Here is a 12,681-nt window from a genome sequence, read left to right on the forward strand (position 1 = left end):
GTGTGAGAATTATTTAGCAATAGCAATAGCACTTATACTTATATACCGCTTCAAAGTGCTTTACAGCCCTCTCTAAGCGGTTTACAGAGTCAGCATATTGCTCCCAACAATCTGGGTCCTCATTTTTACCGATCTCGGAAAGATGTAAGGCTGAGTCAACCTTGAGTCAGTGAGACTCGAACTGCTGAACTACTCGTAGCCTGCAGTCAGCAGAATTAGCCTGCAGTACTGCATTCTAACCACTGTGCCACCATGGCTCCGTATTTCCTACTTATAGGTTTCTAAAGCATCTCTTTGGCCCCTATGAAAAAAAAAGAAATTGGACCGAACAAGCTTCTGGACTGATGTAGAATTCTTGTACATGTATTTATAGGTAGTCTCGACTTACGGCCACAACTGAGCCCAACAATTTGTGTTGCTAAATGAGGCTGTTTTTAAGTGAATTTTGCCCTTTTTATGAATCACTGTAGTTGTTAAATTAGCAACATAGATGTTGAATGAAACAGGTTTCTCCATTGACTTTGCTTATCAGAAGGTTGCAAAAGAGGATCACATGACCCTGGGACACTGCAAGTATCATAAACGTGAGTCAGTTGCCAAGTGTCTGAATTTTGATCCCATTGACCACGGGGATGCTGCAACTGTTGTAAGTGGGAAAAATGGTCATAAGTCCCTTTTTTCAGTGCTGTTGTAAGTTTGAACAGTCACTAAATCAACAGGTGTAAGTTGAGGACTACCTGTATTTTATTGTGCAAGGGCTTATGGAAACATAGACTGGAATAGTTGAATAGAATCTGGAGATATCTGGTCCAGCCCCTGTTCATTGCAGGATTCTCAACACCTCTAAACAAGGAGAGTCTGCCACTGCCCAAGACCGTCTGCTCCATTGTTGAACAGCTGTCCTGGTGTCCAACCAAAATCTACTTCCTGGTTATTTAAACTCTTTGCATTTCATCCTCTCTTTAAGTACTTGAAGACGGCTGATAAATTTTACTTTGGGGTCCTTTCCTTTATCAGCCAAACAATGTCTGACAGTACATTTGACAATACGCTGCTGCTGCTGCTGCTGCTTCTTCTTCTTCTTCTTCTTCTTCTTCTTCTTCTTCTTCTTCTTCTTCTTCTTCTTCTTCTTCTTCTTCTTCTTCTTCTTCTTCTTCTTCTTCTTCTTCTTCTTCTTCTTCTTCTTCTTCTTCTTCTTCTTCTTCTTCTTCTTCTTCTTCTTCTTCTTCTTCTTCTTCTTCTTCTTCTTNTTGCAGTTTATGACTGCATTTCGTTTTTTGCTTTTTTTTGCAACAGCATCATACTATTGGCCCATATTCAGTTATGGCTTCTTTCTCATTCTCAATTCCAGTCTATCGGGAATCTCATACTGATTCTATTGCATTGCTGTGGGTTCAGAATGTCCAGTGTTGTCATGCTGATAGAGAAGGCAAGCAAAAACTTCACTTGTAGAAAATCATAGATAAACTAGACAGGGACATGAGTCCACATACAATTTTGTTTCTCTTATGGCCACTCTGTATGTCACTGGAAAATATGAAAATATTTCTGAGCATTCTGGTAAATGCATTTTCAAAATCCTATGTTAGGCAAATTGTGTTATTAGCTGCTGAATCGCAAAACTTTGGTAGCTGTCTTGAGTGTAAGGTTTGTTTATTTAATACTATCATCTAATATTAGAGTTATCTAGTATTATCTAGAGCATGTTTGACCTGGACAATAAATCTTGGTGGCTATTATCAAAGTGTGCATTTTTTCTACTTTTATTTGCTGGCAGATCCTTGTGTGATTTTTCCTAAAACACTGTAAGATATTCCTTTAAATAGTGAGTTTGAGAGACATTCACTGAGCTGGATGGTTTTAAATGCAAACAGTGTTTCCATAAATCTTGACATCTAAATTGACTCTTCTGAAATCTGTATCAGATATGACATTATTTGCATAATGTAGCATTAAGGCTTTAATGTTTTGTTAGGTGAAGAAAGCAGAACCAGAAAGCATTTATAAAAACAGCATTTCTGACACCCTGTACAAAGTTTGAAGAAATATATTATTTAAATCCTTTTCTCTTCAGTGCACATCAGTTAGCTCCCTTTTGCTTCTGTCATGAATGGCCAAACATAAAGCAGCTTTATTTTACTTTGGAGTGTGTTTTGTTTGTGTGTGGGGAGGGGGATTGACCTGTTAATTTTTGTGACATGTCTATTGTGATAATCAAGTGTCACAAACACAGGAGTTATGACCCTAGTAAGGAAAAGAAGCATCAATGGCAGATGTTCTCTTAGCAAGAAGGGTCTGTAAAAATTGCTTATATTTGAAAAGCAAATATAATATCTATACAGTTGACTTACGACCAGTAAAGAAAAATGCATCCCTGCTGAAAGTCAGAACTCTTTTTAGCATTCCCATGCTGACTTCACAGAGATAAAATTTCACTTTGTTTCCTCTTCTTCCCCAGAGATTTTAAATGCATGTAAAGTTCTGCTTCAGGCACACAATCTTGATTGGTTGCTCACCTAAAAGGTTTTTTTTTCCCCAGATATGCATTGTAAAAGCTTTCTCACAAATGTATTTGAAACATGTGAATTGTAATTATGCATTTGTTAGGTGATTAGTCTGCAATAAATTGGCAAGTACTTTAAAAGCTGATCTAGTCAATCAAATTAGGCGAGGGTTCCTTCAAAACCTCCAGCAGGTATCTTACAAGAATAAAGCCCCAAAACATGAAACATGGGCAGGGATATCATGTGGTGTGGGTTTTAAGTTATTTGCAACAGTGCCACTGAAGTTCTGTTTTGTTTGTTTTAATGTGTGTCATTTTAATTGCACCCCTGTGGCAATTGACTTTAATGACCACATGCTTTGGACATTCCTGACTAAATTGGAGATGCATTGGAAACCGGAGTTTCTCAGAACAGGAATACTGATTCTGTCATTAAGCATTTACTACCTAACACTAAGCATGAGAAACTCAAAGCACAGGGCCCCATTAAGCAGTGAAAAATCAGGAAGGACAGCACCCAGTTTAAACTGCAGAGGGCATCTGAAAGGTCCACATCCTCGTGTTTATAAAGGACAATCAATTGCTTTAAGCAGATTCATTCTAGCATGAAATAAAGAAACCAAGGTTTCCATCCAGCCATGTGGTATAAGGTGTCTAAGTAGTTTCTCCACACTTCCAGCCTGTAAAACGAAGGACCCTAACCCGACAAGTGATCCAATTAGATTTACCACCCAGTTATGCATGGACGAGGGGACTTAATGGCAGAAACTATCTGCTCTCAGTTTTCTTCTTGCAAACATGGGGTGGCACTTTGGAGATTTGCGAGAGTTTGTAGAGAGATGCTTAAAAGGGAAGTTGATTTAGATTTCCAGGAGTTTGGCATTTTCCCTACCAGAATTAATATAAGCCAGGGTAGCTCTCAGTTTGACTAACTTCATGTAATATACTGTAAAATTTTCATGATATAATCCAAATAACAGCAGTATAGGCTGCCCTCATTTTACAATTCTAGAGAAATAAAAAGGCATAAGCCAGTTCTTGAAGTGCCTTATCTAGTGTTGCTGGCAAAAATGTAAAGATTATACATATAGTCCTCGAGTTATGATCACAATTGATCCCAACATTTATGAGATTAAGTGAGACATTTGTTAAGTGAGTTTTGCCCCATTTTATGACCTTTCTTGCCACAGCTGTTAAGTGAATCACTGAAGTTGTTAGGTTAGTATCGCGGTTGTTAAGTGAATCTGGCTTCTTCATTGACTTTGCTTGTCGGAAGGTTGCAAAAGGGGATCACATGACCCCGGGACACTGCAACCATTAGAAATATGGACCAGTTGCCAAGTATCATGAATTTTGTTCATGTGACCATGGGGATGCTGCAACGGTCGTGTGAAAATGGTCATAATGGTCACATTTTTCAGTGCCATTTTAACTTTGAACAGTCACTAAATGTAACTGTTGTAAGCCATTTTAACTTTGAACAGTCACTAAATGGACTACCTGTATATCAAAAATGGTTCACTGGGTTGGAGGTATAAATTTTACAAAACAAATAATTTGCTACATTTTCACCAAATAGATTCTAAAAATAAATCACAACGAAGTATAGGAGAAATAAGTTTCCTTGTAGAATCTGAAATCCTATACATCCCATGATGGCTCAGACCAGTTACCCATCTAGTTTAAAATCCTCAACCAGGTAACTCTTGGAAGCTTACAAGTAGGCTATATAAGCGAAAGCATCTTTGGCTTCATCTTTTACTAGTGCTCCATTGGATTCCTATTTGCCATCATGACAGATGGTGAAAGTTAGAGCCTAAAAAATTTATTGAAGGCCAAGTATTGCTTATCCCCAGTCTCACACCTGATATTAAGGAAATTCATAATATACAGTTCAGAGATTAACCAATTATAGTCTTGTTTCCACAAACAACTAAACGCTATGCAAACCAGACATAACAAGCCCAGAATGATTTGTAAATAACTTGATTTAATATAGGAGCACCAAGTTCATTTAACTGCCCATTCTATCTTGAATCAGAATGTAAGGAAAGATCTAGTGATAATGTTTTTACTAAACCATAGATCCACTTCCTGAAGTGCCAGTGGATATACTTTAGAGGTTCCCAAATAGTATGTGATATGATTTTTGCTTCAGATGTAATTAAACCATCTTACTCTTATTGTTCATACCTAATTCTCTTTTAAATCAGTTGAAATAGTGAATTGCTTTGAAGAGGACCCAGGTGGAGATGTATTTAAGGACCTGTCTCTTGTCACTGATTAAAAATATGTGTGTTTATAACCTGTACTGAATGCAGCAATTCACTTTCTGCAACATCAGCCACAGATTCAGAACTCATTGAGGAGCATATTTTACAAATCAGAAGGAAAGACAATGAAGGATTTAATATAAGTGACAGTATTGAGGATCTGTTTGGAAATCCATTCAAAAAGAGAGATGAGGACTTAGAATGTCCGAAGAGAAGAAGATTGCTGAGCTATTGCTTTAAACCTAATCCACCCTTTGTTGCAGACCTCTTCTACAACCCTTTGTTGCAGAGTTCTATTGCATTCTTATAAGAATATGTATTCTTATCCCACTTTCAAATACTATGTGTCATCACTATAAAGCTTAGAGGAGGTGGACTGAAATGTCATGTTCCATGTTGGCAAACTTGTAAAACCAGCTGGTTCTACTGGTTTCCTGTAAGATTATGCAGTGCCTAACCTGTTCTCTCTCTCTTTCTTCAATACATTTTTAGCTGTGAGGGAGAATGAGAACCCTGGCTTCTGCAGCAACTTTCCCCCCATTTATAATTATATTGGTTGACCATCAACTGTTCAGTGTAGAGAATATGAAATCCGAAATTGGCTGGTCTGAAACATGAAGCTGGGATTCAAAAAATGCCCTCTAATATTTATTTACTTATTTTTTATTTATTTTCATTTATTTATTAAATGTATATGCTGCCCATCTTACGTCAAATGACTTGGATCTAGAGTCCAGTTGGCCAGTCAGAAAATTGTTTTAAATACTCTAATTCTTGGTAACATCTAGGGATTTTTAGGTTGATACAAAAGAGTTGCTTAGTTGATCCATAGTTTCAATATTTTTTTTTAAAAAAAAAACACAATTGGTCTTTGGTAGAAAAAGAAAGGGAGGGAGGGAGGTTTCAAGGTATAAAATAGAGCATTGTGCATGTAAACTGAAGGAGATCTTGTCATGTGGTAAAGATTGTTGGTTGGGGCTGAAATTTCCATCAAAAGAACCATGACCTTAGAATATTGAGTGGATGCATGAAGATGGCATGCAGTGGTGACAGCAAGATTTCCTTCCAGGATAGAAGGGAATATGACAAAGTAGCTATATTGATGTGTCCTGGATCTCCTTTCTACTTATCATTCACTTGGTTCCTATGTCAAAGAAATCTCTCTCTGCTTTGTAGATTTGACAGAATTGCTAAAGAAGCAAAAGCATTTATCATCATTTTTTCAATCATTCCACAATGGATAGGGGTCCATTTTGATACATGAATCTCATAGGATACTGCTAATTAATTATATTCAGATATCTCACCAGCATGGAACAAGTCAAATTTATTTCTTGTTCATCTTGAATCCTCATTCTTTGTGCTACAGTATTTAAGAGGATAGACTAGTATCCACTGGAGCACTATGTGAAATACTCATAAAATCAGTAGTAACTACTTGCAAAGTCCAAATAGAACTATAATTAGATTAATACATCCAAAAAAGACATGTGTTATAGACAGTTTTCTAAAAGCCTCTGTGCAATTTCAAACATTCTCAGATCTGCAGAATTATTGGTACAAACCTAAATTTCTCATCTATGATGGAAAAGAAGTATTTAATTTCATACAAGGAAGAAAATGGAACAAGCAAAGGAACAAATCAAAAAGAGCTGACATTTCACCAGGGCCTATTAATTCCCCCCCCCCCAAATATCAGCAGAAGAGTTTTTGGAGGAAGGGAGATTTACTAGACAATTAATCTGGTTTATTTAGCTACCCAACTCACACATAATGATGTCCACCTCACAGACTGTCAGTCCATGTTTCTACCAAATTCCTTAGAAAATATATCTGCAGCATGGAAATAACATTTATGAAAAAAAGCATAGGAAGACTGATCACTTGGTGAATGAAGTTGTTTAACTGAGAATAGGAGGGCTATGACAAGTCTTAGCATTTTTGAAGGAAATAGTACTTATAAGCCTTTTTTCCCCCTGACCCTACCAAGGAGGGAATATGCTACTTTTCATACATTCCTTCTGCTGTGTACAAGTTACCTGTTTGTTGCTGAGTGTTTAATTCTCCATGTCTTTATGTGTCCTGAATTTCTGTGGCATGTTCCATGAAATGGAAAAGCATACAATTTTGGGGGTGGGTAGGGAAGGTGAGCAGGCGGTTGCATGAAGATAACAATTCATAATCCACTATTGTGTCGCTTTCTTAGTAGCTACTCTTTCTTTCATGCATTTCTTGGTATCCCATTTCAGGACCAAGCACCACCTGTCAGGAAGATTCCTGTGCCAACCAAGGCATCTGTATTCAGCAGTGGGAAGGCTTCACTTGCGATTGTTCCATGACATCATATTCTGGAAATCAGTGCAATGACCGTGAGTACCACCTTTTTAAAAACTGAATTGTTTAGTAGGGAACTGAGAACCATTTGGTGTGTGTCCTGCAAGCTGGATTAGATAAGAGAACTGGATTAGATAAGAGAAATGGAAAGTTTTTATTTTCTTTGATTCAGTATGAAAGTCTATGAGTGCATTCTGTTTTCGTGTTTAAATACATTTTTTAAAAGGTATTGATGTTCTTTTTATAGCAACCAGATGGAACTGTATGTGCTAGACAATAATAAGAGCTTTGCTAAGAAGTACATTTGCTTCTTAAAAGTTTTTCTAATCCTCATATACATGTGTGGCCTTTTCTAAATGCATGCATAATTCAAAAGTTTTTAAATGGAAGTCTGTAAACGTTACTGGTTCTACAAAATACACCTGCATTAGAAGCTAAGTTCTTCCCCATGATACGTTTTTTTAAGCAAATGTTTACCAGAAGAGGTAATTCTGTTAAATCAGAATTTAACTTGGGAAATGGTCCATGCTGGACATGTAACAAAAGAGCAGATTTTCTTTATCATTAGAAATGTAGAATGATAATATAATATATAGTTATCATCAAGTTGTAACATGATATGGAATACTATACCTGAGTAACTTTTCAAGCTTTATATAACCATATCTTGAAGAAGGTCTATACTGTAGCTCAGAGAAATTGTCTATAAAAAGAGAAGGTCCTAGATTAAGCTCTTACCATCAACGTATAGAATGATCAATTAGCAAGTGATGGATCTGGGTTCATAATACCAAATATATTTAACACCTTTTGGGCTTGGACCACCATATTTGGAATTTCTAACAACTGTTTTAAGTTCAAAATAGGCTGTTGAATTACTCTGATGCTGTTCCAAATTTAAAGAAAGAAGTAAGCCCACTTTCATACATGTTATTCTAATTTCTAGTAATCAAGGGAGTTCCCAAGATAGCTAACCATAATTAAAATATGGAATTTAAAAAGTTTTAAATCATAAATTAAAAATAATAATTAGAAACCTGATGAAAATGAAACGGTTTTTTTTGAGATTTTTCTAAATACAGAGGTGGTAGAAACCACACAAGAGAAGGCTTGGGTGCTGGATACAAATACAGTCTTCTGCACATTTTATGTCAATTCTAAGGACTATATAGGTTTGCAATAAAAACTGGTTTCTCAGATAATCCAGCCTTGTCTATTGGAGGTTTAAAAGTTACTGTCAAGGTTGATGTTTACTAAGGAAAAATATTGGACTTTGGAAAGGTTAAGTATCCCTTTCTACCATACTGTTTTCCTCTGAAGAAAGAAATGTGTGAAAACCGGTCAAGAATTTAATATGTGTTCTGCTTGCAAGATAGGGTTTGTGTTAAAGGAACTTTCACAGTAACTGAAATTAGTAACTTGAAGTATTTCTAAATATCACTATAAGGAAACATCCATGTTTCTATATGAAAATAATTTCACATGAATATAGATGTTCACGATATAAGATACCAAAGAAAATTTTAGCTTTTAGCTAAAGATAGGTAGAAAATGTTGCAGTGTTAAAGTAATTTTACTGTTAGAAATAAATGTAAAAATGAGAAGCTGGTCTGTAGGTGTTTATTAACTGGGCTCATAGCGTGCATTTTTTCTCTCTCCCTGTCATATCCCCTTAGAATTCTTTAATATAACAGAGCCACTTAATATATGATTTATTTTCTGGGACTTAATAGTCCATTAATACCTTTCTAACATATATGTGTTTCTCTTATTTTTTAAAAAAGTCGTGATAAGACAACCAGTGTATAAGCAATACAAAGCTACATTTATAAAGCTGCATTTAAGTCATCAGCTTTGCAGAGCTCTTAACAGGATAAATTATTTCATGTTGTTCCTGCAGTTAGTAAAATGGTCCATACTATTGCAATCATTTTAGGTGGCCACCTATAAAGGTTTCAGCAAGCCAGAAAGCCAGCCTCTGAGCACAGTGTGAGATTTTCCATAATATTCAGGAATAAATGGCTAGAAATAACATCTAGAGGGTAAATTGAAATTTAAAAGCCGATTAAAAGAAGCTTTTCCATTGTTTAAAATGTATATAATAACATGTGCTATGTATGCAAGAAACATGTCGGAAAATTGTTAAGTGTGTCTGATTTGCAAAGTACTTAAAGGGAAAGAAAACACCGATAAAGTTTTAGAAAGCCATCCTCTTCTTATGATGATTTTGTCAAAGTGATGGATCTAAAGAAAGGCTTGTTCATTTTTGAACTGCCATTCGTTGTGTGGCTTTGATCATCATACTTTTGATTCAGAAATGTTTGTTGTGAGATACTGCCTCCTCATGGATCAGAACAGGTAAGTTCATGCTGATTTCTCTGAACCTATCCAGCTGAGATCACAAAAGGTATGTGCTGTTACTTATATTTAAAGATCTTGGGTGTGCAAGAGCGGATGTTATTCCTTTCATTTTTTATTATTTTCTGGAGAACAAATAAAATGTATCCCTTAATATCCTGAGGCTACTATGAATCAAAGACTAGGAGAACTACACAAACTGTTTTTTGAGCACAGAAAAAAGGCCATATGGATTCCCTTTCTGAGAATAAGGGAAAGAAATCCATTCTGCTAGTTAATATTAATTTACAGCCCAGGTTATTATGTGCTGTTAAGGTCTATACATATCCAAAATGGACTATGGATATATCCATAATGGACATATCCATAATGAACAATTTGGAGCTATCAGACTTTAGAAGGATTTGTATAATATGAGCTAGGTATATTTGAAATTAGGCTTAATGTGCAAGTTTATGGAGTTTGTGAATATATCTCATTCTGTACAGATAGATAGACAAATGATTGTAGAGCAAGAATATTAATTTCTATGAGACATTTTGGTTCCTTCACCAGTTCCCCCAATATTCTATAACTAACTATGATATATACTTTTCTATTTCTTTAAATAAACAGATTATTTTGTAAGATGATAAATACAAAATTAAGTTCTAAAAACTAGGACGTAAATCATCCCTAAGAAATTAGCCAAATAATACCTTATTGGGGTAGCTTTAATACTGTCTGCCTTTTTTCTAATAAGTAAATAAGAATGAAAACCAATGCAAAACAATGATTTGTAGCTTCCTAGATAAGGACTGAAGTGTATATTCATTTTATGAATGCTTTTATTAAATTGCATAGTTGATGCAGTACTTATTCTATCTTCCTCCCGAATGCAACTACATTATAGATATTTAAATAAAATTACTTGGAAATTGAACTTAAATCACAATGTTATCTGAAATTACTCTTGCTGTTAGTTAAGTATTATAGTAAAATGTATACTAAAAGCTGCTCCAGGAGCTTTTTCCTTGCAACAGATCAGTTGCTTGCTGGAGGCTCTGGAGTAGAGAGTGAAAACCTTTTTTCCAACGTATTTCTGATGGAATAATTAATGGGTGGTCATTAATTTTATTTCTATATTATTGCTATTCATATTAATATTTAAATTATAGTTGTTGATACAGTATTGACTGGTCTTTATAAAACTAGCTTTAATTCATCCAATATAAAATAGCATAATGTGTTTCTCTCACATATATGTGCTCACGTTTTTTGTTTTTTTAGATTGCTTTCATTTCTTGGAAGACTTTTCTATTTCTACTCTTCTTTAAGGAGTTCCTGTATTATATGATAAAAATCTTTATTCTACATCATCCGTCTCTAACCTACTGTAACATTCTCCAGATGAAATAGAGTTATAATTTGTAGAATTCCTGGGTAGGACAGGTTAAGGTGGGAGTCGTAGATTAAATATACAGTATTTAGAGGCCCAAAAGTTAGAAGGACTATTCTCATTTCTGTTTTCTATATCAGGGTTGCTTTCATGAAATCATATAACAGTAATGTGAAATGTACACACAAAATGTAGGGCAAGACAGGAATAACTTGGAGCCTATTATATATCTCAATTATTTTTCAATAAATTTATATCACTAATAAGAATGAAGAAACATTGAAACAATAGAAACATTCACAGAACATCTGCCGTTTTACTGTACGTATATGTGGGTACATGAGACATAGAGGATTGCATTAAATCCAAGGCACCCATGTTCCTTATGTCCAAGGTTGCAATTTTAAACTTGCTTTCTGGCTGATTTATTTTCACTAAAATTTCATAGAATGGTTTCAGCAGGGTTTTTTGTCTGTATAGTTATCATTTTTATTGACTGAAATAAATGGACATTCCAGATTTGTGACAGTCACACTGAGGATGGATGTCCCTTTTTCGTATGATTTCCTTTACAACTCTTGAAATATATAATGCACAAATAGTAATTAATGTATATCTCTAAAGGCCTTCAGCATAGTACCAAATTAATGACATTATTTCAGATTCTAGACAATGTAAGTTCCTATCCATTTTAGATTTTACTCAGCATGCTGTTTCAAGATCAGAAGGGTAGTCAGGAATTCAGTTTGAATTAAATGTGGATCATCCCTATATAGAAATAATATAAATGCCTTCCATCCTTCAATGCACAATAGCTTTTAACTAATCTCCTTGCTTTATGCACTATATTATCAGCACCATGACTGACCTCTTTCAAACTGGTCTGGAAGCCTTCATTATTCTTCCCATTGATTATTGAGTATGTGCCATCCAGTCAGTGTTGACATAGTTAGATTTTCTCCCTGATAATCTGTCCTTAATCTGGTCTTTTCAAGTCTTCCAATGGAATACAGTATCTATCACCCCTGTTAAATAGTGCATCCACCTTGCTGCCAGTCATTGTCTTCTCTTAAGTTCCAGGTTTTCCGGTACTAGAACCTTCTCTAGAGAGCAAAGTCTTCACATAATGTGTCTGAACTCTTCCCATAGTGGGATTCAAATTTTGTACAGGCATGTAATAATCTTGCCTGTTGCTCTCAGGGGCAATTATTTCATGCCCTGAGTTAGATGATTTTTGACTTTCCCAGTACCATTCAGTCTGAATTACCTTGCAAAAGACCTCATTTATTTCTAGTATTTAATTACAATCCATACATTTCTAACTTGCTTAAGTTATTATTTACTGATACTGAAAAAGCATAGAAATATTCTGGCATGGTAGAAATAAATCTACCCATGCTTCATCAACCACGTGTAAAAAGACACCTATTAATTACTAAATTTTATCCAGTTGTACTCTTCAAGGCTGGTTCATTGGAAATATCCCATTTGCTTGAAAACCTTTTAATTTGTTATGGGAGTTATGCTAAACCAGAATACAACATACATTATTCTACTCTTGTTTATCCCCTTGCCACCAGTCATCCTATTTCCTCCAAACCATTTCCTCCAAACCATTGGTTGTATCTCTCTTTCCACCCACTTGTATAGCCAAAATTGTTTGTGTAATTCTGGGGATCATTGTATGCTGTATGTGCCATTTAAAGATAATAAATAAAAAGATGTGTCATGGCTTATATATCTCAAAAGTCTTATATTGGAGGTTCCCTTTTGCTTATTCTTCATTTTGCTCAAAAATTGCGTCAACTTACATCCTAAATTTTCTTAATAGCCTT

At 35.2% G+C, this 12,681-nt stretch overlaps 1 protein-coding gene across 1 annotated transcript in view; it reads left to right on the forward strand.

Moving 5' to 3' along the window:
* The window catches only part of LOC107289924 (neurexin-3), a gene marked incomplete at its 3' end in the record, with an annotated part of 199,372 nt that extends 192,227 nt beyond the window's left edge, over positions 1–7,145 (forward strand). Inside the window, exon 11 of the mRNA XM_015818752.1 lies at positions 7,026–7,145. Coding sequence (XP_015674238.1) covers positions 7,026–7,145 — 120 coding nt within the window. The remainder of the gene's footprint in view (positions 1–7,025) is intronic.
* Between the last annotated feature and the right edge of the window lie 5,536 nt (positions 7,146–12,681).

Source organism: Protobothrops mucrosquamatus, unplaced genomic scaffold (genome assembly GCF_001527695.2).
Source record: "Protobothrops mucrosquamatus isolate PMUCROS unplaced genomic scaffold, P.Mucros_1.0 scaffold786, whole genome shotgun sequence".
NCBI lineage: Eukaryota > Metazoa > Chordata > Lepidosauria > Squamata > Viperidae > Protobothrops > Protobothrops mucrosquamatus.